This window comes from Gymnoscopelus microlampas (genome assembly GCF_963454915.1).
Source record: "Gymnoscopelus microlampas genome assembly, chromosome: 15".
In the NCBI taxonomy this organism is placed as follows: Eukaryota; Metazoa; Chordata; class Actinopteri; order Myctophiformes; family Myctophidae; genus Gymnoscopelus; species Gymnoscopelus microlampas.
Window position 1 is genome coordinate 18,747,560 of NC_139952.1, and position 27,193 is coordinate 18,774,752.

Below are 27,193 nucleotides of genomic sequence, written 5' to 3' on the forward strand. Positions count from 1 at the left end.
GCCAGTCAGACCTACAGGGAGCTGGAGCTCCATACAAGTCTGAAAGAGAGGGAGAGAAGTATTGATTGAATGATTGAATACTTTATTAACAGTTTGTAAATAGTACAGTGGTACAATTATACAATGATGCTAAAAGGATAACAAAAAGCCTGAAGGGCTTGTTTCGATTGTGGTCCTGTGTATTCAATTCATCAAGACATTTAAAAATATACAATACAATAATATACAAGACATCATCAACAATAATAGCAATACATACAGTAAACCGCTGGGGGGGGGGTCATTTCTGGTGTTAAGCAAAGACTTTTCTAGGACCAGTCCAGTTACAAATTGCAGACAGGCCTCTGTGCTTTTATTTGAAGGAGAGTAAGGACTTTAAGAGTCACACTTTTTGATGTCTGTTGGTATGGCATTCCACATTTTGGTGGCATAGCAGTAGAACGAATTTAACCCAATTTTTTGTGCCGAATTTGGGTTGAACGAGATCAGTGGAGCTCAGCTCCCTCTGATGTTGTGCCTGGCCCTGTGTGTGTCTTTCACGTTATTGAAAAAGTAGAAAAAATGACAAAACGGATATTTTGAAAATGTGTGTGTGGATGTACCCTGTGTGTGTGTGTGTGCTGTATTGTTGTATTGTGCTTTTTGCTTTGGCAATGTAAACGTATGTTTTCTCATGCCAATAAAGCCCTTTGAATTGAATTGAATTGAATTGTGTGTGTGTGTGTGTGTGTGTGTGTGTGTGTGTGTGTGTGTGTGTGTGTGTGTGTGTGTGTGTGTGTGTCCATGCGCGCACGTGCGTGTGTGCGCGCGCGCGCGTGTCGCAGTCGTCTCGTCTGTCTATATCATCACAACCTCGCGTCACCAACTGTGGAAAGCCTGGTTTCTATTCCGAATTAACCAGTGTGGTTCTGTCTGGAGCCCGCCTACTGTATCTGGTCGTTTACACCCACACAAACATGCATACACCGTTTCCGTATCCGCTCTAGAGGCCCAGACCGGATCAGCAATCTGCAAAGTGAATTGATCCCAAACAGAGCAGGGGGATTGGGAGGGATCATTGGCTAAGTGCTTCCTCGCTATTGGGTATCCTCGGGAGGAGGAGGGAGGGGTCATCCCAGCCCGCCAATGAACAGCTAGGGGGCGGGCCGAAAATAGCCGATCTACAAGCCCAGGACGTGTCATGCTGCGACGTGTGGTGAGCTTGCATATCAGCTATTTTGGCAGAAGACACCGTCGTACGACGGAGGATACTGCGCATCATCCGCATCCGATCACCACTTACTTGTAGTTGAGTCATAGAAGCAACAGCACCTGCAGGGCCTCTGTCGATATTTACCAGCAACAAACTAAACATGTCGTCAAGAAAGTTCTTCGTTGGAGGCAACTGGAAGATGAACGGCAATAAAGAGAGCCTTGGTGAACTCATGACGACTCTCAACACCGCCAGCTTGAACGACGAAACCGGTAAACGTTTTTCTTGTCATCATTATGACTCCTAGCCATGGATCCAAGACGGTCATCTATCATGATGACCGTCATGGATAAACTTCAACATAGTGTTTCCACTTTCCCCATGTTTGACCCATACATCTACATAAACGTTCAGATTTCAAATCTAAAGTGCTTAACCCATGGCTACGGATATTACAATTATGTACGAGCCCTCAGAAGTACCTGCATGTTCCGTATTGTTCAATAAAAAGCATTTTAATCCGATTGGTGGCCATTTTCTCATACAGTTATAATTTATCAGAGTGCAATACACCTCCCAACCGATAGGGTCGCGTAGTTGAATGCATAATGACAAAATACGGAGAAAATGGCCACCGATTGGATTAAAATGCTTTTTATTGAACAATAGGGTAAATACGGGTACTTCTGAAGGCCCGAACATAATTTTAACATCCGTGGCCATGGGATAAGCACTTCATATTTTAAAACTAAACGTTTATATAGATGTACGGGACAAACACTGTTGAAGTTCATCCATGACTGTCATATAATAAATTACAGTCATGTATCAGGGCTATTATTACCTATTATGACCATAGACTGTATAAATGAAGATTATGACTCAAACTGTCGATTCCCGCACTGTTAAAGCCCGTCGAGCCCGTGATAGACCGTCATGGATCTGTATTTCAGCCATGGACCCTCATTTGAATGTGTTTTCAACAACTTGGGAGATGGATGCTACTGTGACATTGGACGCTCCATCACTGTTGTTGTGCAACCACTTCAGAAAGGACATAATAAACTTAAAAGTCAGATTATTTGTTTGATTGAGATAGTCTGCAGCTGCTTTAACACTTAAAACGGTCAATTCTAATAGGTTTGCAGTGTCTTGGAAGGGTTTCGGGTGTAGCTTTTTTTTTGGATTTGAACTCTCTGCCCCCTCTCTCAAATGTGCTTTATTGGCATGACGGTGCAAAAAAAAAAGGATAATTAATAGACAAAGTTATTTCTCTGTCTATTTAAATTTGCCCTTTTGGCATGACATGGCAAAAACATATTCCTTCATTAGACAAACGTTTCTCTCTCCATCTGCTACAGTAAGAACAATATTAAAGGTTCTAAACTAGACAAAAAGACCACATTTCTCAATTCAGATTAAAACATTAGCAGACGTCACAAAAAACATCAGTTACTTAACTGTACACTGCTTAAACTCATCATACACATCTTAACTCAAAGCACCTACATTGGTTTATAGGCCACTAGTATGGTTCGGATTAAGATGTGGCTGACCTTTTTAGAATAATGAAGGGCACGTGGCCTGCACATCTGGTCAGTTTCTCAACCACATGAACCCTAGCATCCCTATTCTGTGGTGAACATTATGCAAAATATTGGGTTGGAGGTAAAAAAGTGTATAGGGTTTAAGTGGTTAAGCTGAGTGAGGGGGACTCACGACTATTCGAGAGGCAGCCAGACTGAGTTATATGGGGCAAAACTAAATTATTTATTTTGTATGCGGCTGGAGTTTTATGGAACATGTGTCCTACCTATTGCAAAGCATAAGCAACAAAAAGAGGCTTCCGTTTGGCTTTGAAGAGATGGTTAGCTTCCACCTATCTATCAGCCTAGGAAGGATAGGAATTCTACCATAACCAAAGTGCAGTGTGGATTCATAGATGTATTCAAGATGTTTTAACTTTTTTGCTTGCTTTTTTTTTTTAGATTGACTAAAACGTAGGCCAATAGTACTCTAGTTTGATTGCAATAATAATCTTCATTGTCCCTGAAGGGTTATTTGTCTTCACTCAGAACAAAAAACAACACATAACTATGGAACTATTTAGTTATACGTACAGAAATTGTGATGTTTTTTCTATTGGTGCTGTTTTTGCCTGCCTAGTGTATGCTGCAGCAGTACCCTGCCCCCTGTCCCAGAGGACCACACATGAGCTTCACTGCATTTTCATTCTCGGTTGCTCTAAATGTACAGTAGGTGTGTCACTGCCGCAGTGGTGGCTTTATGCATTTTTAAATCATCAAATAAAGTCAACCAATCTCTCTCTCTCCCTCACTCTCTCTCTGTACATATCTCAGAGGTAGTGTGTGGCGCCCCATCCATATATCTGGACTTTGCCCGTTCAAACCTGGATGCTAGAATTGGTGTGGCTGCCCAGAACTGCTACAAAGTAACCAAAGGAGCCTTCACTGGTGAGATATGGTACGGACACAATACTGTATCTGGTAGCGAGTGGTTATCATGCAGTCTTTTGTTCTGGCATTTGAACTTTTAATTTTAAGGGTAACCATATATCATGATAGCAAAAAGTTTGTGTGCCTCATCTGAACCTTTTGCAGATTTACAAAAATATTAAATAATGCTTGTAATTCTGTGATTTTGGGTGAGCATCATTATTGTGCTATTAAACATAAATTAGTCTTCGACCTAAATCCTGGTGATCTGAAATGCAATCCCACCAGAGCCTTCCCACAACTTCTACCCTTAGTGTCTCCTGGCTACTGTCTATGTCATTGGAGAAAAAAACAAAAGGGGAACTTCACTGGACTGCCATTGCTTTGTGCCCTTGACATACTGTTTTCATCTCTGCTTCGCTCTCTCACACACACTCCACCCCATCCCTCTCCCAGCCCGGCCATGATAAAGGACTGTGGGGTAGACTGGGTGATCCTGGGACATTCCGAGCGTCGCCATGTCTTCGGGGAGAGCGACGAGCTGATTGGACAGAAGGTAAGCCTTTTTTTTCCCTTTTCTTCTTTTACTTAGTTTTTCTTGTTTTCACAACAAGTCCAGAACGGTTGTCTGTTATGTGTTTTAAATAAAGGTGGCCCATGCCCTGGAGAGTGACCTGAGTGTGATCGCCTGCATCGGAGAGAAACTGGAGGAAAGAGAGGCCGGCACCACAGACGAAGTAGTGTTCGCTCAGACACAGGTTATCGCTGGTACGGTGCATGATACTAAGCAACTTCAAAAGGAATGGCAGCACTCTTATCAAACAACAGTCTTTTGCCGGGTGCATGCTTCAGAAAGAATTCCACTAAAAGGAAAAGATCAACAGCACTCATTTCAAGTCCTTTTAGGATACGTTATTGTCAGGCACGGGCAGCAGAACAGATGCATTTTGGCGTGAGCCGCCTTCAGTGCATTTGATACGCTGAGGAAGGCCCACACCCAAACACGCCCATTTGTTGTGCTGCCCGTGCCTGACAATAAAATATCCTAAAAGCACTTCTGAGTTCTGGGGGAGTCGAAGGGGAATCCCCTTTCTGGCCAAGGGAGAGCTTAGGCTTCTGGGCATCAAGCAGGGCTACTCTGCCACCTAAGATGCGGTATTTGCTGTTATTTCTGTGCTGCTTTTGTATGTTGCAGATAATGTGAAGGACTGGGAGAAGGTGGTGCTGGCGTATGAGCCAGTCTGGGCCATCGGTACTGGAGTGACCGCTACACCTGAACAGGTATGTCAGCATTCCATCACCTAATAGTGTGTAGGAAATGCTATTAAAAAATGAAGGCACGAAGTGCTTCCGTAGGGGATATTCAGTGCAGTGACCATATCCATATGGTTGCAACGACTCCAGTTTGATTCCAGCCAGAGCCATGTGTTGTAAGTCTTTCTCTTCTCTACCCCCAAATTCCAGTCCCTCTCCACTGTCCTCTCAAAAGAAAACTACGAAAAATGGCCATCAAAATAATAATTAATTGATTGGAGTGGCCAGACTGTGTGTTGACCTTATAGTCCCTGGTTTGATTCTGTCTGTGGAAACCTGTGTTGTTTTCCCCCTCTTTCTGCTCTTATTTTCCTGTCTCAGTCTCTACTCTCCTGTATGTATAAATAAAGCAAATTTAATGTGTGTGTCCAGGCTCAGGAGGTCCATGAGAAGTTGAGAGCCTGGCTGAGAGCCAACGTCTCTGAGGACGTAGCTGACACCTTGCGCATAATCTACGGAGGTAAGTGATAAGCATCATTTAAATAAGGAAACACCTTTTTATAATTAATTTAACTGAACGTTTCATGGTGAGTGGCAGAAAGAGTCTTTTAGAGCCCTTCTCTCCAGGCCTTCCATGTTTATATCTTGATGTCTGTCTCTCTTTTTCTCTGTGTTTACGCTATTTCTCCCTCCCTCTCTTTATCCCTGTCAGGTTCCGTGTCTGGGGCTAACTGCAAGGAGCTGGCCTCTCAGGGTGACGTAGATGGCTTCCTGGTGGGCGGAGCTTCCCTCAAACCTGAGTTTGTTGACATCATCAATGCCCGTGCATAGAACGATCGCCACAACTGACCAGACCCAGTGAAACTAACCAATCACAATGCTGCTCTTTAGAGGTGTTCTTCTTCAAGGTGTTGGTGGGTTGAGTGATCCACATAATACAGCTGAGATGGCAAACCCTGTCGGATAGATATTTTTACATAATATCAATGAGAAATATTGAAATTTGAAATACAGTGAAAACAGTTAAAACTAAAGTAATGTTCATGCTTTTTATATCATCTGTTGTTAGAGGGTCACTCAACCCTGGTTTCTGTTGTCTTGCTCTGATTCATGTGGACCCAGATTACTGCTGGTTCACTATTCTACCTGCATTCCAGGGCCTAATTGGTAAATGTCTAAATTGTAAATGAATTAGTCCCGAGTAGAGAGAATAAAAAGCAGCAATGTTCTAGCTTGTCAAGACCAGCGTTGTGAACCACTGGTCTACTTTAAGTGTCTGATGGTGGATTGATCAGTGTTGCTCCTGTATGTTGTTTCTCAATAAGCTACAGCCTGTTTCACTGTCTACTGCACTAGTAACGGTAACCCAGTAGTTACTTGCATGATAAAAGCCTTACATGGAGTAAACTTGGGTCAATTTACAGGTATTTGGTCAGTTTTGAGGAGTGGAGTTATTGTGAAATGACCCAACAAATACAAGCGCAACAATGTACCACTATACTAACAAGAATAACTACAATCTATCTTTACTTAAAATACATGACTACTGTGTTATTATTATTATTAATAAGCACTAGGTTGTGTTTGACACTGATGTGTGCTCACTACTGTAAAAGGGACCAGTTTATTGTGAGTTTTGAGAAGTTTTACATGTTTATGGTGAAAAGAATGTTGCTGGGAAACCTGTTGGAAATCTACATATCTAAAACATAAAGAAACGATAATCTGTCATAACTTTAATTCATTTTCGTATGTGCAATGGCATATATGGCCTTTGTTGAATCCATTAGGCACTTTGTTGCATCCATTTGGCCATTTGGCATTTGGGTGATTCCTTTCCTTCATATGCCCTCTGGTTGATTAAACTATCATTCAGGTTTCCCAGTGAATGGCTGTCTGGTGTCCAGGAAGACTGTGAATTACTTGAAGAATAAAGGGGACAAAGAAGAAATCTTGAATGTTGTTTTCGTTCTGACTGAGTGAGCTTAGAGTAGGACAGTCAAAACTATAAATTTGTAACATTTTCAGTAATGGGTCACATTCTGATAAGCAGGAAATGTTGGCTGTTGTGGAATTTGAGGAAAGCTGAGTTTGAGAGCTGTTGTCAGGTCAACAGCTTTCAGTAGGCAGATCACACTGCCTACTGAATCAGGAATATATTTGAATGAGAGCTGGCCATCAGCATCTACAGTATAAAGGAGTGCTGCAGTAACCTGGTGCCCTGGTGGAGAAAACAATATATCTGTAGGATAGAGGGGCTTAACACAGGGTTTAAGAGTAATAGTTAGAATATATTAGTATTATTTAGACTAGGGATAATATCTTCAGCATTGAATCAACACAGTGCTTGAGTCTTGGTCTGGGCTTGAGGACATCAACAGGGCATGCACATGATTTTGAACTTGGGTTTTGTAGTCCAACACGCAAAGGTGCACCGTGCACCTTAACAACAGACTCCTCCTGCCACAGTGAACCGTGGAGCGGCACAGGAGGTCCACACCCACCATCAGACTGATTAAATGCCTGGACTTGCAATCAACCACAAACACTCACACACACGTAAAAGCACAGACATACTATGTACCTGGACATTTGCTCTTTTGCGCACCCATACAATACACATGCAATTCTACTTAAGAGCTCTTGAGTACAATTGTATTATTCTACATTTGCATATTGTGTTATAAAGTCTATATTTTAAATCTAAATATTTTGTTAGTTTATATATATATTTTTTAAATCTTTTGACTTCTTATCCCTACCCTTTTTAATCTTGAATTCTTGTTATTCTGTTGTCTTTTACAATTGCTGTTGTAACAGTGACATTTCCTTCAGGATTAATAACCTTCCAACCTACCTACCTACCTACCAGGTGGGTTCCCTACCACTGCATTAGGCTGCCACTCTTGGACTCATATCAGTGTGTGTTAAAATTCTAGTCAAGGTTCTAAATGATTACACAAAACACAAGACCAATCTGTTGTGATTGAAATTGTAAAGTACCATCTCTTTTATTTAACATATTTTCACATTATTTTAGATGACAGGCTTTCATATTTTATATTATCTTTTCTTTTTTTAAATATATTTCCTTTCTTCTTTTTAAACACATTTATTGACATTCAGTGGGAACCAAAGGAAAGTAGGGATTGGGGTCAGGGGTATCTTCAAGCATGAGGGACCAGGTCATATCAGGGGAGAGAGGGCCATCAAACAAAGAAACCACACTTAGAAGAAAAGTAAAGAAGAGGACAGGCGAAGAAGACAAATGGACAGAAGTGGAAAAGAGCAGGATCGGGAAGGACAAGTGCAGTTTTTGTGTTCAGGGTGAGTGAGCGCAAGAATGTGCAACATGTGTTTTTGTTTGTCTACATGTGTGTATGAGTTTGTGCATGTATGTGTGTGTGTGTGTGTGTGTGTGTGTGTGTGTGTGTGTGTGTGTGTGTGCGTGTGCATGATCCCCATCAACTATATTTCAGTCAGTCCCTGAAAATGGCTCTTTTTATTTGGCCAGTCAACCTGTTTCTTCTGTAAACTCTGTTCATTTAACAGTTTAAAATGCTGCCATCTCGTCTCCATTACGCTATTCTACATCATGTCAGTGCATATCTGTCTGATTTCATGTTCTAGAGACACAGTAGCCAGTCCCAACTTTTTTCATTTATTTATTTTACTGCAGGCTAGCTCACCTTGCTGCACCACCTCTGAGAGGAATTGGTATGGAAAATGTCAAGTTTTGTTCCATTTTCAGCCATCAGATGGTGCAAGAGCCAGGCCTGGCATGTGATAGTTTGAAAGAGCTGTGTGTGACAATCTGCCTGTTCATTGTACATTTATGTACAATAGCACACATTTATGAACCAATACACTGCATTGGCTGTTGCAGTACTAGTGGAGGATTAATAGAGGACTTTTTAATGAATACTAGAACAACAGTGCATCTCTGGCTTTTGTTATTGACTCGTGATTTTTTGTTTTAATGTAGCTCCACTGCAGTTGTGTATGTGTTGTGTGTACTGAATGTGAGTGCGCGTGCGTGCGTACAGCATCTCCCTAGCTATGAGTCCAGTGCATAATTTTCTTTAGTCTTTTTGCTTCAGTTTTCTTTGTCCTATGTGGTGCTGAATCTGCATGTGCAGTCTTGTCTTTGTACAGGGTCACGTTTTATGTCTAATTTATTATTATTTATTATTCAAGGACACAAAATATAAGTACGTTTTTAGCCATTTTTGTTCTGTTTTCTAGGCCGTCCGTTCGGCCGTCTGTCCGGCCATCCGTCCATCAGTCAGTCAGTCAGTTGGCGATTCATCCAGTCAGTCGTTTAGTAGGTGGTCACTCACTGGTCAGTCAGTCTCATTCAGGTTTCATTCAGTCAGTCAGCCAATCAATCAATGCATCAATCAATCAATCATTCAGTCAATGACTGTGGGTCAGTCTGTCTGGTTTGGTCTCACAGAGCACTGGGGTTCCTGAAGTTATGGCCTGCAAAGCGAGCATGGTCACCCAACTCTTCCTCAATCCTAGAGAGAAACAAGAGAGGGAGAGAGGAAAGGAGAAGGTGAATTAAAAAAAAGTATTCCCCCGGCCTTAGTCTATGTGTCGAAGTGTCCCTGACAATTAAAACAAATTATTTTATTTTTTTAAATAGTGAAAATAGCAGAATATCGATATGCAATGTGTTGTGAACTTGCGCATGCGCCGTTTTCCCTATTCATTTTACAACAAAATATATAAGCCAAAGTTGTTAATTAAACAGTAGGAGAGATACTACATTTAGGTCCTGAAATATCAGATTGTTGTTGTTTAGTAATAAAGACAGTACTTTTGAAGAGAAAAACAGTGACAGCTAACTGGTTTGAGACATTTGCTTTGCCACAAGTCGCCAGATTTAAACACACAACCTCAAGAGTAAAGTGCATCATGACCTACTTACTCAGTCATTACCTGTCCTCCTGAAGAGATCATTATTTCAGGAAAGACATAGCCTACTCCAGCTCCTCATCAGTGACAGTATGTCTATAGTTGTTTCTGTGTAGATCATTTAGGCGTTACCTCTCTTGAACCGTGTTTTCTTTAATCTTTGGCCACAGCAACATGCTTACTGCGGTCTTGGTGACAGATGGACAATTTTCCAGCAGAGCAGTGGGGAGCGGAGCACCTGGGTTTATATATATATATATATATATATATATATATATATATATATATATATATACCACCAGGTGCTCCACTCCCCACTGCTCTGTTGGAAAATACTGCTCTGCTGGAAAACTGTCCATCTGTCAAAGGCTGCAATATAAATGATATGTATATATAATACAGGTACATATACTTTTTTAAATGTAGTCCCTTGATCCTTCACCCTCCTTCAACCATCTCTCTCTCTCTCTCTCTCTCTCTCTCTCTCTCTCTCTCTCTCTCTCTCTCTCTCTCTCTCTCTCTCTCTCTCTCTCTCTCTCTCTCTCTCTCTCTCTCTGTCCCTTATCCAGGGATATTTCTTTCTCTGCTCCATTTCATTCTTACCTTCCCTCTCCTGTGAACTCCAATGGGATTAGTTTAGCTACTTGAGCAGCAAATCCAAGGTGCCCCCCCTACCCTGCATGCACTCACGCACACATGCATGCATGCACAGCACACACAAGTCTGCTGACTGTATGGTTCACTCATGGGTGACACTGGTTATGACATCAGTAGAGGGGGGGGCGTGTCTAACGCTCTAAGCTGCGTAGCTCTGGGACGGTTGACAGGTTGCTGACAGACTGTGTCCCTGTTTCGCAAGATGTTCTAGATAAACTATGAAGACGATGGATTATGCGACACATGGAAATCTGCAAATTGTTATGACCAGCACATTGTTAGTTGATTATGATTATGTGACAATCATATTGAGAGATACTGTGAGATAGCAATGGCAGATACTGTACATACTGTAGATATATATATAGATTTAGTTAAAATGTATTGATCCCATTTAAACTTCTAATGTCAGTGCCTTCCTATCATGCAGAGTGTGTGTGTGTGTGTGTGTGTGTGTGTGTGTGTGTGTGTGTGTGTGTGTGTGTGTGTGTGTGTGTGTGTGTGTGTGTGTGTGTGTGTGTGTGTGTGTGTGTGTGTGTGTGTGTGTGTGTGTGTGTGTGTGTGTGTGTGTGTGTGTGTGTGTTAGTGCGTGCGTGCGTGTGTGCGTGAGTCTAAGAGAGAGAGATTCTTTTCCAGCACTAACCTCACAAGTTGGTTGTATTTTGCCAGTCTCTCAGACCTACAGGGGGCACCAGTTTTAATCTGAGAAAGAGAGGGAGAAAAGTAAAGGAGGATTGATAGCAAAACATTGACTGTGTGTGTGTGTGTGTGTGTGTGTGTGTGTGTGTGTGTGTGTGTGTGTGTGTGTGTGTGTGTGTGTGTGTGTGTGTGTGTGTGTGTGTGTGTGTGTGTGTGTGTGTGTGTGTGTGTGTGTGTGTGTGTGTGTGCGCGTGCGTGCTTGTACCTGTCCAGTGCAAAGGCCGACTACAAGGTCAGCTATGAAGGTATCCTCTGTCTCTCCTGAACGATGGCTGACCATCACTCCCCAACCATTAGCCTGGGCTAGCTTACACCTGTAGACAGAGAGAGAGAGACTGTTTAGGAGCTCTTGGTTTACTTGCTTGCACCTTGACAGAGACATTGAAGGCAGAGAAAGACAGGGAGAGTAGGTAGAGAGAGCGAGACTGATAATAAGAGCGAGAGAGACGTAGCCTACAACATGCATGCTGATGACATGACATTTTTTTGTGCTTTCGAACATGTTCAAAAAGTGCCGATATATAAGCTCACAGCGTATTGCAATGCAACGTGTTGTGAGCTTGTAGATCTGCTCTTTTTATTTGTGGACTGACTCGTGGGGTCATCATTTTGTCCAGTCCTTATAGTCCAGTTTGGTGCTAACATACACCACCTCCTCCTCTGCTCTGACTGGACCATGATTAATAAATAAATTACATGCAGCTAAGTGACACACTGAAAGACTGATGACACACACACACACACACACACACACACACACACACACACACACACACACACACACACACACACACACACACACACACACACACACACACACACACACACACACACACACACACACACACACACACTGTGTGCCCTGTACCTGGAGGCCAACATAGTGTCAGAGACATGAGTGACAGTAGAGTGGATGACTGTGTGTTTGTGTATCTGTGTCCTTGGGAGGGCACATGTGTCCACATGTGTCCCCTATACAGTGTGATTGATAGCAGGTCAGCTATTCTCTATAGGTCATACATACTTGGTGTCCTTGGTTAGAACAGGTTACATACAGCCTTGCATGGAGGAATAATTCCTTAAAAGACAACTTTGTTTTTTTACAACCAAGGTTTATATTTTAGCTTGTAATTAAAGTAAATAAATGATGAGTATAATTTTTTTTTCTTTTACTGCTTTCTATAGTTTTAGCATTTTTTGCGATATTTTTTACAGTGGGCGGGGGCATTCTGTCCGGTGGCTAAATATGCCTTTTTTACACAATAAAAAAGGTCCGGCTGTCTGTGATGGCCAGATTTGAGTTATTGGGGGCTAGAAGAGCTACTGTAAATAATAATAAAGAAAACGCTGGGTTGTTGTGTTAAAAAAATACATATTTAGCCACCGGACAGAATGCCCCCGCCCACTGTGAAAACACTGTAAAAAAGATTGTGAAAATTGCTATAACTATAGAAAGCAGTAAATGAAAAATTTTTAACGCTCATCTTTTATTTACTTTAATTACAATCTAAAACATAAACATTGGTTGTAAAAAAACAAAGTTGTCCTTTAAAGGGCAAGTTCTGCTATAATCCATCTCAGCTGTATTTTGTTCTCCAAGAGATCGTCACAACAGTCTGTAGCTATAGAGCTGATTATTTTTTAATTAGATTTGGTCGTAATGCTCAAATGGGTTGTCAGGAAGTTATTGTCTGGGTATTATGAACGATCTGACCCTGTGGTTGCACTTGTAATTTGCTAATTCATATTCCCTTGCATGATGAAATGTTGCTTGACAAACATTACATATTTCTTTCAGAGCTGTTTTCCACTGGCATATCATTTATAGCCTACTGTATATCCATAAGCTTCAAAAGGATTTCCCATCCAAATTGTGCAAAGGTAATCATAAATGATTACACAATTAAATGGAAGATTCACAACAACCCAAAATCTTGTTTGTAAAATGTCAGATATTTCTAGATGAGCTTTTATTGACGTAGTCTGGGCACTGAGGCTCTGACTGTGCTGTTGCTCTTGCAGTGTAAAGTGAATAACATAAGCCCTTACGCCTGTATGGCCTCGGTGACAGAGCCTATCTGGTTGACTTTGAGGAGCAGACAGTTGCAGGCGCGCTCCTCTGCAGCCTTCTCTATCCTCTTGGGATTGGTCACCGTCAGGTCGTCACCGACAACCTGGATCCCCACCTGGGCCGTCAGGCGAGACCACGCCGCCCAGTCATCCTGGTCGAATGGGTCCTCGATGGACACCACTGCAATGGAAGGAAAGAGGAAAGAAAGAAAGGAAGTCTTAATGACAGTTGGCTGATTTTTGGTTGGAGCCGACTTTACATTTAATGTAATAACCTGGGTAGTTGTTGACAAAGCCCTGATAGATGTCAGCCAGCTCCTCTCCCGTGATGTGACGCTCAGGATCCGGCGGGGACTTGAAGTCCAGGTCATATTTTCCATCGCGGTAGAACTCCGAGGCGGCAACGTCCATCCCCACCACCACCTTCTCTGTGAAACCTGCCTTCTCTATGGCTGTCTGCAACAGGTCCAGAGCTGTAGGAGGACGAAGAAGGAGAAAGAAAGAGAGAGAGAGACAGAGAGAAAGGAAGAGAGAGAGAGAGAAAGAGATGAGACACCAGGGGGAAGTGAGCGATGTTGGGAGAGAGGGTAACCAGAGATGAGAGGGAGAGAGACGGGTAATATGGTTAGCATTGAGGGATGGGGAGATGGATGAGAGTGAGAGGGAAGGAGAATGGGGGAAAATAAATAGCGATAAAGGAGGGTGGGAGGGAGTGATTGATAGATAGGGGAGGAGACGAGGATGAAAAGGTATTCGGAAAGAGTTGAACCTCCTCCATCTCTACCCTTACCTTCACTGTTCTCCAGTATGTTGGGGGCAAAGCCTCCCTCGTCTCCCACGTTAGTGGCATCCTGGCCATACTTCTCCTGTATCACCCCCTTCAATGTGTGGTACAGCTCTGAGCCTATCCTCAATGCCTCCCTGCGGGGGGGGGGGGGGGGGGGCAAAAATATTCTGTCATTAACTTATTAATCATCTGCCTTTAACCCATTAAGACCTGAGGCGATTCTTTAAAAAGACAGTTTAAAAAAGAAAAAAAAAAGTCAAGATTTTTCAAAAATAGCAGATCTACAAGCTCATAGCGCGGCACTCGGTGCCGCGCTATGAGCTTGTGTATCTGCTATTTTTCAATAGCCAAAGAAATCTAAAGTGACACAGATGCGTTCCAGGTCTTAATGGGTTGATTAATACAAAAAACGTATTTTAACCAATCCGCAATTCTGTATCGTAGAGTATGTTGCCACAATATAACCAGCATATCTGCAGTGGTTGGAGGTTGTCTGCCTCCCCTTACATTGAGCAATTTCAACTCTGGTGTTAGATAGGACACCTACTACTATGTCAATAAGTTATTTGAAGCAGACGGTGCACTGGGATGCATGTTTGTCTTTCGCACCAGCACACTTCGCAACCCACGCTCCCCATTGTTTTCACTGCTATGCTGTCAAGGCTGGCGCACCGACAACGAGTCGAGGCCTTTCGTGAGGCGTGTCTGCGCGACTGCTAGGCGAGTGCCCGTGTGAATACCGAGCAGTCAGCGGCCCTGTGCATTGACGAGCACGGCGTCCAAGTCGGTGGGCGGAATTGTTTATAGCTTTGAGAAACAATCATGGCAAACACTATCGAGCACTGGATTGGACACTATAGATGAGGCTGCCTTATGTATTGTAGTTCTGACATTGTTGCAATTACCTCTCTCCATTGGGAGAGGGAGACAACGGACATCAAACTGACAGATTGTAGCTTTAATACTGTGTAATGTGGCCCCTGACGGCTATAGGGTCCGGGCAACCAGCCTGACAGCGTGTTGCGGGTTCAAATCCCGATCCCGACGACCTTTGCTGCGTGTCACTCCCCATCTCTCTCTCCCCATTTCCTGTCAGACTACAGTACTATCTAATACAGTCGGAAAAAGCCAAATAAATATCTTTAAAAAATAAAAATGAATACAGTGTAATTGTCATGATCTGATCTGTCTGTTTATTTTGTAGTACTTTCCTAGTGTTTCCTGTCTGCCCTAGTTGTTGCTACCTGTCTTGTCTCACCAGTATGTCGTTGCAATTGTTTTCCACCTGTGTCCTGTTGTGCCCCAGCCAATCCCAGTGTTGATTGTAATTGTGTGTCACCTGTGTCTGGTTATCCCTGTGTCTATTTAAACCTCCCTGTGTCCAATATGCATTTGCCAGTTTATAGTTGATGTCATGGTATGATCCTGCCATTGCATGTCCTGCTATAATGCAAGTTTGTATTGTGAGTTTCTGTTAATAAATCATCATTCGACTTGACCTGCCTGCCTGCCTGTGTGGTTCTACACTTTGGTCCAACATACTTGTCTCATATCGTGACAGTCATGTTACAAAACTCTTACTTGAAGGACTCCGCCCCAACAGGAAGTACCATGAACTCCTGCATGGCGAGCTTGTTGCCTGCATGGGAACCTCCGTTTATCACGTTAAACGCCTGGACAGGTGAGGAAGGATACAGGAGAGGAGAGGAGGACAGAAGAGGGGAGTGGAAAAAGGTTAGGGAAGGAAAAAAGAGTATAGCAGTAGTAGACAAGAGAAAGTGTGAGAGGAGAGTAAAGCCTGAGTTACTTACTGAACGGCTATTTTTGGTGTGCAACACCGGAATGCAATTAAAGGACGACGCCACCCATTTTGAACCTATCTTCATATACCAGTTGCAGTTGGTCCTCACTGCTCATGATAATATTTTTGCCATTTTTGTCTACTCACTCTGTGTTTCAGAGGAGAGACAGTTCAGAAACCTGCCTACCAGTGATATCATTGATTGGATATCCAAGCTAATAGACTTCTATTATAATATAAACTGCAGGATTTCTATTCCTGGAAAGTTCGCATGCTATAATGGAAACCATTGTTCTCACGTTAAAAAAATAATAATAATATTGAAATCTAGTTATAATATTGAAAAACCTGCCCAATGATGATGTCACTGACAGGCAGGTTTCTGAAGGGTCCACAGCTCTGCTATGAGACAGAGTAGATTTTTTTAAATCATTTTGTCATGAGCATTAGTGAGGACCAATTATATGACGATAGGTTGAAAATGGGTGACGTCGTCCTTTAAATATATATCAGACATAAAGAGAGCGGTGGGGAGATGAAGGTAGAGTTTCATTTTTAACTTCCCACATGCAGACTACTCTAAATAACATTTATCATTTGTGTGGTGGGTGGACCACCCACAAAAAAAACACAGAATCAGTACATCAGAATGTGTGTGTTTTAGAATGAAACCTCTTGTATTTTTCAGTAGGTTGAAATGAGTGGGCTGAATCGGAGGAAAAAAGTAAAACTCTTGTCTAGGTTGTTCTCTCAAGTAAGGGTAAAGTGAGTAGTCGTGTGGAACTAAAACCTACTGGAACTGGCAGCACTAGCTCTGTGTTTCCAGCCAGGTCGGCTATGTGGCGGTACAGGGGGACGTCTTTCTCTTTCGCACCGGCTTTGCAGATGGCCAGAGATACCCCCAGGATGGCATTGGCACCAAACTGAGCTGTAACAGAAGAAAGAGACACGGGGGATTAGGAGAGTGACGGAAACAATAATTATCAACCCTATGACGTTGAGGACATTCAGTTCAAACATATAGAGAGATAAGTTTATTGCTACTGGTATGGAAAATATTAATATCCAGTCAGGGCGAAGTGCAGTGTTTAGTTGCCAGATTCTGTGAGAGAAACAAGCAACCAGGTCTGGGAAAACCAGCCCAAAAGAAGCGACTATGGGTCACATGAGCACTTTAACATATACATCAGCTGTTTGAAAATATTGCATGGAAATTATAATAAGCAGATCTGGCAACCCTGGTGAAGTGTTGACAATTTATTGAAGAATATCCAAGCAGAGAAACAGCATTGACAGCAGCCCCAGATCTCCTGGCCTGGAGGACGACAGCCCCTCTGAGGTGTCATATGTAATGGGACACCTCTTATAGCCTACCCACAGTCGTTAGCCTAAATGATCATAAGGATATTTGCTAAACTAAGTGACGGTACAAAAATGCTGACTGGTTGAAGGTAGGGTAAGTGATTTGCTTTGGTTAAAATAAGTGTTAAATAGCTCTATATTCTGGTAGTACTCATTGCTATAGAGTGTTTGTTCAGTATTAGGAGTCTCCATGTCTCTCCACCTCTTTTTAAAAGAGAAAATGCATTTTCGTTTCAGTTTCATGTCCAATTTTATCCAATCAGGATAGAGAACTCAATCAGGATACAGATTAAACAAGTGAAATTGTAAGTGATGACACTAAGAAATGAGCAGACAAAATTGGAACTGGAGCACTATACAAATTAAGCTTAAAAATGGGTACTTTCTCCTGATTGGCTGAGATTTTGACACCTACCGAAAAATTTATTTTCTGTTTATTAAAGAGCTGGAGAGACAGGGAGACTCCTGTTACTGAAAAAACACTCTATAGCGATGATTACTATCAGAATATAGTATTTTAACCTTTTAACAAAATACTTTTTGTTTTAACCAAAAAATATCACTTACCCTACCTTTAAGTTAAGAGCGTCCATACCAAGACAAGACATATAGGCTTGTTACATGGACATCAATGGTATATTGCTGGATCAGCCGAAAGAGATTTTAGTTCATGTTTTCAGTTTGACTTACATTTATTCTCCGTTCCATCCATTTCTAGCATCTTGTTATCCAACTGTTCCTGCTCCACCACACTAATGCCCTGTAGACAGACACACACACACACACACACACACACACACACACACACACACACACACACACACACACACACACACACACACACACACACACACACACACACACACACACACACACACACACACTCATGAATAAAGACATATACTGTAGTGTAGACATACAGTATAAATACAGTGCAGCCACACCCAAAAAGGCTTACATTTGAACAAATTCAGGTGAATGTGATACACAGCATGAAAGTAATGGCATGCACTAGAAATGAGATGACACGCTCACTGTCTTTAAGAACATCAAGTAAATCATTCAAATATAAATGGGAAATACAAGTTTGACCCTGTGACCATCTGCTTCTGAACAAATTGACTTCCAGAGATAAATTATCTGTGAGTTTTTTTCTGCAGTGCTGCACATGTCCAGATCACGTGCATAGACGTGCAAGGCCACAAATCCAGACAGGCTTGTGCGTGTGTGTGTTTGCGTGTGTGTGTGTGTGCGCACGCACGCACGCACGCACGCACGCACGCACGCACGCACGCACGCACGCACGCGCGTGCGCGTGTGTGTGTGAATACACCTACATGCAGGTTGTATACTCACACGTTCATATAACCATGTACAGTAAAACAGCATCTTTGCAAATAAACAGACACCCACACCATTTTGTAAATTTCCATCAATCTTTTCTTAACTGGATGGACCTTATCTCATTTTCACAGCTTCCTGCCGGCCCATCTGGGATGCGATGCTTATCTGCAAATCAATAGGCACTCGGCCCAAGCTAATCTGTACTGTAGCAATGCTATGGATGCTGTCACCAACAGTAAGAGGTCCATTTGTTCTCATCTACAGGGGAGAGGAACGTGTGGATGCCATGGAATGCTATTACACACCACACCAGGTGTTATGATTAATGAGCCCCCGCCATCTCTGGCTAAAGGTATGTTAATAAGTGACATTAGCTGTGGTGAAGTGTACATGCCCTCTATTACAAGTTAATTAGTGCATGCATTAAGTAAACAGTGACGTGTGTGTGTGTGTGTGTGTGTGTGTGTGTGTGTGTGTGTGTGTGTGTGTGTGTGTGTGTGTGTGTGTGTGTGTGTGTGTGTGTGTGTGTGTGTGTGTGTGTGTGTGTGTGTGTGTGTGTGTGTGTGTGTGTGTGCGTTATCTGTGGTTACTATAGTGGCTGACAAATGACAATGAACAGAGTTGTGGTGACTCACTGAGGCTATAAGAGCTGGACCCAAAGTCTCATTGATATGTCCTACTGCCTTCAGTACACCTGGAGAGGAGAGGAGAATAGGAAGACGTGGAAGAGAAGAAGGGAGAGGCGAGGGGAGAAGAGGAAGATGGTGGAAGAGAAGAAGGGAGAGGAGAGCGGAGGAGGTGAGTGGGAGAGCACAGAGACAGAAACGGGACACAAAAAATGAAATACGTGGAAGAGAAACAGGAGGAGAAACAAAACAAGCTGTTGTAATTATTTTCTTTTTCTGTGTGAACTACTTAGAAATATTATACGAGGAAACTGGGACACTGAAATGCCTCCCACCTCATGCATGCATGCACACACACATACACGCACGACACACACACACACACACAGACATGCACGTACACACACACACACTAAATAGATAAAGATAGGTAGCTCTGTTCTCGTGAGCAGGTTTGAGTTATGTATGGGCCCTGTAATAACACACAGGACAGCTCTCCCTACACACACACACACACACACACACACACACACACACACACACACACACCTTTGCCCTTGTAGCGGCTCTTGTCTCCATCTCGTAGCTCCAGTGCCTCATAGATTCCTGTTGATGCTCCACTGGGCACTGCAGCCCTGAACAGACCTGAGAGAGAGAGAGAGAGAGAGAGAGAGAGAGAGAGAGAGAGAGAGAGAGAGAGAGAGAGAGAGAGAGAGAGAGAGAGAGAGAGAGAGAGAGAGAGAGAGAGAGAGAGAGAGAGAGAGAGAGAGAGAGAGAGAGAGAGAGAGAGAGAGAGAGAGAGAGAGAGAGAGAGAGAGAGAGAGAGAGAGAGAGAGAGAGAGAGAGAGAGAGAGAGAGAGAGAGAGGAAGGAAATAAGGCATTGGAATGTGGTTAGAGGTTTAGAAGGTTGGACAGACCAGGATCGAGGGAGATATTGAGATGGAAGGAGGGCAGAAGAAGAGCAACAGAGATGCTAATGGGGACTAACTAGCCTTTTCCCTGTTCAGAGCACTGCTTGGTTTAGAGGTCAAATGAAGGTCATCACCATACAGAAACAGTTTTCCACATACTACTGACTTCTATTGACTGTATAGGACCAACCAGCTGAACAAAGGCTGACGACCATGAATAGCATGTTTATGTTTACATGGTGATGTCTATGTATATGATTACGTGATTCTGAGCATTCTTTCCAATAGGAGTGTGAACCAGTTCTCAAACTTTCCTAGAACATGAACTTGAATTGAGACCCTACTTGGATTGAAAGATCACAGATTTTGTTTGTTTGTTTTTCTTTCTTTCTTTCTTTCTTTCTTTCTTTCTTTCTTTCTTTCTTTCTTTCTTTCCTTCTTGTGTTCATAGTGAGATGGGGATACTTGTTGACAGGCATGTTGGCAGTCACCTTTCTCAGTGCGCAGATCCACCTCCACCGTGGGGTTTCCCCGAGAGTCCAGGATCTCTCTGGCAACCACGCTCACAATCGACATCCTGAGGGAGAGAGAGAGAGAGAGAGAGAAAGGAAGACACAGAAAGAGGTAAAGAGCAAACAAGAGACTGTTTTTAATCGGTTGTTTCTAATTGTTTTGACAGTCATGCCAATAAAGCACATTTGAACTTAATTGGAGGAGACAGAGAGAGAAGGAAGAGATATGGAGGGAGGGGGTTCAGAATGTAGAGAGAGGGAGAGAAACGTGGCAAATTAGAGAGATAAACCAGAGGCTGACAGATATATAGAAAAAGGGAGTGATAGAAAAACAGAGAGGCAGAGAGGGGTGGAAAGCGAGATACACGGAGAAAGAGTGAAAAAGGAGAGAGAGAGCTAATAGGAGAAAGGGTCTATTTTTACTAGAGCACACACAGGACATCCTGGCAGAACACAGTCAGAAGGGAGAAGTGAATGAGGGCATGCAGGAATGCAGATGCAGTTATAAACCATGGATGCTGAGTCGCTGTCACACAACAAATGGTTACACTGCGTTTTCATCACATTTGCTGAAGCATGCTGCAGCACTGTTTACTATCCTGTCTGTCTGTCGTCTGTCTGTCTGTCTGTGTATGTACAGTATATACTGTATCTGTGTAACAGTACAGCAGGACTTGGTCCTATCTCCTGCACATCAAATGTCAGTAGTCCATGCATCTCTGTCATTGGCTGAGGTTAGCCATCATCTCTGCTGTCGTTGGTAAAGGTTATACTCTCTCACACCACTAGATGGTCACTGTGCATTCGCCTGGCACTGCTCATGAATATTACCCATTATGCTGCGAGGGATAGATCATAAAGCTTCATAAAGCTGTCCCAACCTGTCTCTAATGATTATACATGGTTACAGCTGTGTGTGTGTGTGTGTGTGTGTGTGTGTGTGTGTGTGTGTGTGTGTGTGTGCGTGTGCGTGTGCGCGCGCGCACACAAACACACTCTATCTGCAGTGCTAGTCTTATTGTCTCATCAATCAAAATATTAGCTGGTCAGTTGCAACCAACCATGCCTTGTATTTCTCAAATATGACATCACAGATGACCTATTTGTGCTGTGCTGTGCTGTGCTGTGCTGTGCTCTGCTGTGCTGTGCTGTGCTGTGCTGTGCTGTGCTGTGCTGGGCTGTGCTGTGCTGTACTGTGCTGTGCTGTGCTATGCTGTGCTGTATGTGAGAGGCTTTACTGTATTTGGTTAAATGTCGCTGAGACTCCATTGAGTTATGAGCACTGCAGGAAATTTGAGTTCTTTGGCTTTATGGTGCCAAGACTCATTTTGTTCTGCATATGCGTATAATCACCAAGTAATTCCATTTTACATACCTACTGTCACCAAACTGTTCTGGAGATCTTTTGGGGCGTTGACTGTGCATGGTGCAAATGTGCTTTTAATATACCTTCTATGTCCTTGTCATGGGAATCCATGTATTGTTTGTTTACGATAAGCCATGGAAATACAACCGGCCGGAGCTTTCATGGTATGGTATTCATGCTATTTACTAGGGCTGGGTATTTAGGAAAAAATCTAATTTCACAATATATTTGACCAACTACCTCGATATCATCATTACAATAATATTATACTATGATATGATTTTTCTTTTCAATAAATAAACAAAACTTGTAGATAATTTGTCGACAAAGTATAAAATAAAGCAGGAAAACACTTATGCCATATTATGATATCCCAGACAATATGTAGTTTCATCAGAAAATCAATATAATATCGATATATTGGCCAGCCCTGCTCTTTACCTTCACCTTGATTGATCACTCTGTTTCATATAATACTGGTTTTAGAACCCGGACCACGCAGATCTACATCACTGTCATTACTCATTACCTTCTTTTCTCATCTCCTCTCATTGGCCTCTTTTCCTCATGTCATATATCTCATTGATATTCCACACATGCTCTGCCATGATACGCCAGGCTTTCATGTCCTCGTTCCACATGAATACTTTATTGATCTATTGGGAGCTAAATATGGTTCACTATCAGCCTACAGGAAACATCACCGTACAGAAACTGCATTACTACTACCGGTATTACTATATGCACCGTTTTCTTACACGTGAAACCTAGCATCCCCGTTCTAGGGTGTACTTTTGTGAAAATAGCAGCTCTATAAGCTCAAAATGCATAGTAAATCTACATGTAGTGAGATTTTAGATTGGCTATTTCTGGTGAAAATATTTAGTGCCCGGGCCTAGTATAGAGCCCTGAGGGACCCCGGGAAACTAAGTATATGGTTGAATTGGTTAATTTAGCTAACGTCATACATGCACGCACATGAACACAGTGCATAAGTGCGCAGGTTCTCTCTATTGTCTTCTATTTTTGTATCTTTTGTGTACACACAAAATATTTGGGTGTATGGATTTCTCTTTTTCTGGTATTTTTGTGTGTTCCTAAAGACAAAGAGACATGCTGCTATAGGGGCGTGGCGTGTCTTTATACAGCAACAGACACTTTTGACTTTATACACCAGCAAAATCCTCTGTGTTAATGTATAGTATGTATTTGTAACTCACAGAGTGTGCAAATGTAACCAAATGGTTCACCATGGAATCCAGGAACGCTAGTTACCACATGGGACAAATTTAATGTATCTAATGAGCAATAAACAATAAACCAGAATAAACTGGAGTGTTGCATTGTCATTATACTGATTTAGAAACCCTTATTTTGCGTCATACAGTGCGTCAGTACAGAGCAAAGCAGTACCAACTCTCATCCTTTATTCATGTGTTTTCTTGTCGTCTTTCTCTCTCTCTGATGTGACTTCCTCAGTGTCACACCTTTGACCTGGAGGCCATGAAAAGAACAGCAGCTGACAGCCGACAACCACTCATAAAAACTCGGAATGTTAAACTAACTCCCAGAATGTTGCTGTGCAGAGAACGCACAAAGTAAAAGCGGCTCAGTGTTAAATCTGCAAAAACTTTTTAGTGAATAAAACGTTATGTTTGTGAACAATCTGTTTGGTAGAGTATGTTAATATAACTGTCGGCAAACACACCAATAGTGAGGAGGCGCTGACCACGGGAGATATACATTAAATGTTTAAAAGAGAGGAGGGCTCTTTATTTGGAAGGAAACCAAAGTTTCGACAAAGTCCTCTTTAGGCTTATATACAATATTGTCTCTGTCGGGTGTCCAAGACTTTTCAGGATTCAAATTCAAAAAACGGCAAAAGTAACAGATACAAGCTCAAAACATGGCGCTTCGAGGCGCGTTTCCAGGCGCATTTCGAGCTTGTGCATCTGCTATTTTTGATGCTTTTGTGCGACGCTGTAGTATGATCAAGTAGGGCGTTTCTGCCCGACGACAGCAACGATATAATATAATGAACTGCAGTGGTTGGAGGTGGTCTCCCTGCTCTTCTATTGAGACATTTAGATCAGTGGTCAAGAAGGACCACTACTGGTTGTGAAGCAGTGGTTCTCAAACTTTTTCATGTCAAGGACCCCAAAATGGGTATGTATTTGGCTGCGGACCCCCCATTTCAAAAATATTTTGTGCCAAGGATTTTTCAAAAATAGCATATCTACAAGCTATAGCACCGAGTGCCACGCTATGAGCTTGTATATCTGCTATTTTTGAATAGCCCAAAGTATAAAATATGGTTCAAGTGGTTAAAATGATTGTGACGCTGTACTAAATCATTTTGCTGGGGACCCCCTGGTACCTCCCCCCAAGGACCCCTGGGGGTCCCCGGACCCCACTTTGAGAACCAATGGTGTGAAGGTCAAAGCACACTGAATCCTCTGCTCTTTATTATAGCTCAACAGTAGAAATTCTGGCCCAGTTTCAAATCCTGAGTAGAACATAAAAGTTATGGATTGCGGCTTACATTTTTGTCATTTGTGACTCTGAGTTAACACATAGGATTTTACTGCGTGCTACAAAGAGCTCGCAAGTGGACACAATGTTGTGGAGTTTCAACTTGGGTGCTTTTTTGTTATGGGACAGTCATTCTAACCACTAGGCCACTTTGTTAGTTCCTCGTTGCCTTTTAAAAGAAAAAAGCGAGAATTGATAGAGATAGAGAAATGACTTGCGTTTGTTCCTGGACTGGTTCAGAAAAAAATGCTTTAGAGTGCATGTTTTCACTCCTTTCTCTCTCTCTCTCCCTCTCTCTCTTGCATGCAAGCAGTCACTCACACACACACAAGCGCACACGTGTGCGCACACGCACGCACGCAGCGTGCACACACGCACACGCACATGCACACACATACATTCTCTTTGTGTGTGGAACCTACATTCCCCACTGTATTGCTCTTAACCCTGTACAAATAACAGGCCATAGGCTACAAATCAAATCAGGGAACAATAAAAGCTGTTAAGAGCATGAGGTGTGTGCACTGTATTGATGGACAAGGCTTTTATCACCTATAGTCTGATGTACGGTATGCTTCGTCATACGATGGTGTCGCATGCCAAAAATAGCCGATCTATAAGCTCACAATGCGCCACATCACGACACATTGTGAGCTTGTACATTAGGCTATTTTCGGCACACAACACCATCGTATGATGAGTATGAATTACTGTAAGCATAAGTCTTTTTTTATCTTATTTCTTTTTTCTCTACCTCCTTGCTCCATGAGGTCAGCACACAGCTAACGTATGCAGGTATACATCAATGCTGTATTACGCATGTAATACATGCGTTATTGTGTGTGGTTTTGTCACATATTTCAGCATCTGCATTGGAACACCAAGTATACAGTATATCAGATTAGAACATGAAACATCTCATTTCAGTAAATGTGCAATGTGCTCCTGTTATACTGTACAGTACACACTGAAGTACATTGTAGTTTTGTTTTGTAGTGTTCATGTATTTCAACATGTATATATGTATGTATGTATGTATGTACGTATGTATATACACACACACACACACACACACACACACACACACACACACACACACACACACACACACAGACAGCCTTGTGCGTGTGTGTGTGAGTAACAAGGGGTTTATTACATTTTATATGGAGAATACCATCCTACAGTACATATTTGATGGAATCTCATTTTCCTTACATCACACACCAACACACAGCAACGGACTCGCACACACAACACACAGCAACGCACGCACGCACGCACGCACGCACGCACGCACGCACGCACGCACGCACGCACGCACGCACGCACGCACGCACGCACGCACGCACGCACGCACGCACGCACGCACGCACACACACACACACACACACACACACACACACACACACACACACACACACACACACACACACACACACACACACACACACACACACACACACACACACACACACACACACACACACACACACACACTCAAAGTGACATTTAACACGTAAGTAGCATCTCACACAGTGTCAAGCTCAAACACACACACACACACACACACACACACACACACACACACACACACACACACACACACACACACACACACACCTCCTTGCTCCAACAACACATAACATCTCCAACAGTGACGGGCTAATTACATGCAATTTAACTCTGAGACCATTTTTACTCTCAGAGTTAAATTAACACTAAAGTGTCATCTCTCTATATAGTGTGAATGTAGCCATACATTACATAACCCTACAGCAGCAGCACTGCTCTCTCTCTGTGTGTGTGTGTGTGTGTGTGTGTGTGTGTGTGTGTGTGTGTGTGTGTGTGTGTGTGTGTGTGTGTGTGTGTGTGTGTGTGTGTGTGTGTGTGTGTGTGTGTGTGTGTGTGTGTGTGTGTGTGGGGCACCCATGCCCACGCCACACCTACCCCAGACTGCAGCACTCAGCAAAAAAAATACCAGCAAAACGTGAGCGAAAGAGCAGGGGGGGGGGGGGGGGGTAGAAAGAGAGGAGGGGGGGGGGGTTGGGGGGAGTAGAGAATGAGGGAGGTAGGGAGACAAATTGAGGTAAAAAGACAACAAGGGCCAAGGAAATGAGCGAGAGAGAGAGAGAGACAGAGAGAGAGAAATAAATAAATAATTAAATGGAGGCTGGAGAAGAGAGGAAAGGGGGGAAAAGGAATGGAGGGATGAGAGTAAAGCAGAGTGAGGAGGGCAGGCTGGCATGCAGCCGATGGGGAGAGAGAGAGATATACAGACGGAAGGGAGAGAGAGATGGGGAGAGAGCGAGGAGAAACAGAAGGGCGATTATCACACGACTAGCACAGATTGGTCACACGCGCACGCACACACACACACACACACACACACACACACACACACACACACACACACACACACACACACACACACACACACACACACACACACACACACACACACACACACACACACACACACACACACACACACACACACACACACGCATGTGTGCACACATGCTCTCAAGAAATAGAGCAGTCTCTCACATTACTCCTATACGCTATAATATGGTCCTATTTGCCCACATGTATACAGATTACATATGTAATAATATTCTGACAAATATATGTAGGTATGTATGTCTCTTTATCTCCCCCCTCTCCCTCTCTTTTCTCTCTCTCTCTCTCTCTCTCTCTCTCTCT

General features: G+C 42.8%; 2 protein-coding genes across 3 annotated transcripts; one reads left to right on the forward strand and one right to left on the reverse strand.

The window, feature by feature from the left end:
* The first annotated feature begins 1,302 nt into the window (after nucleotides 1-1,302).
* LOC311061968 (triosephosphate isomerase) lies at nucleotides 1,303-6,749 on the forward strand. Its single transcript, XM_084080704.1, has 7 exons — nucleotides 1,303-1,464; nucleotides 3,553-3,676; nucleotides 4,105-4,204; nucleotides 4,299-4,416; nucleotides 4,844-4,929; nucleotides 5,335-5,422; nucleotides 5,615-6,749. The coding sequence occupies exons 1-7, from the start codon at nucleotides 1,353-1,355 to the stop codon at nucleotides 5,731-5,733; spliced, it is 747 nt and encodes a 248-aa protein (XP_083936830.1). The 5' UTR covers nucleotides 1,303-1,352; the 3' UTR covers nucleotides 5,734-6,749.
* A 2,569-nt stretch (nucleotides 6,750-9,318) lies between these two features.
* On the reverse strand, nucleotides 9,319-20,656 carry LOC311061458 (gamma-enolase; the record flags this gene model as incomplete). Of its 2 annotated transcripts, XM_084080108.1 has the most annotated exons (12): nucleotides 9,319-9,422; nucleotides 11,123-11,181; nucleotides 11,384-11,492; nucleotides 13,228-13,429; nucleotides 13,524-13,721; nucleotides 14,039-14,169; nucleotides 15,617-15,708; nucleotides 16,631-16,764; nucleotides 17,889-17,958; nucleotides 19,178-19,236; nucleotides 19,718-19,813; nucleotides 20,572-20,656. In XM_084080108.1, 12 exons carry the CDS (start codon nucleotides 20,654-20,656, stop codon nucleotides 9,353-9,355), a joined length of 1,305 nt encoding a protein of 434 aa, XP_083936234.1. In that variant the 3' UTR covers nucleotides 9,319-9,352. The 2 variants fall into 2 exon arrangements, with proteins under 2 accessions (XP_083936234.1, XP_083936235.1); XM_084080109.1 differs by lacking the exons at nucleotides 17,889-17,958; nucleotides 19,178-19,236.
* Nucleotides 20,657-27,193: the final 6,537 nt, after the last annotated feature.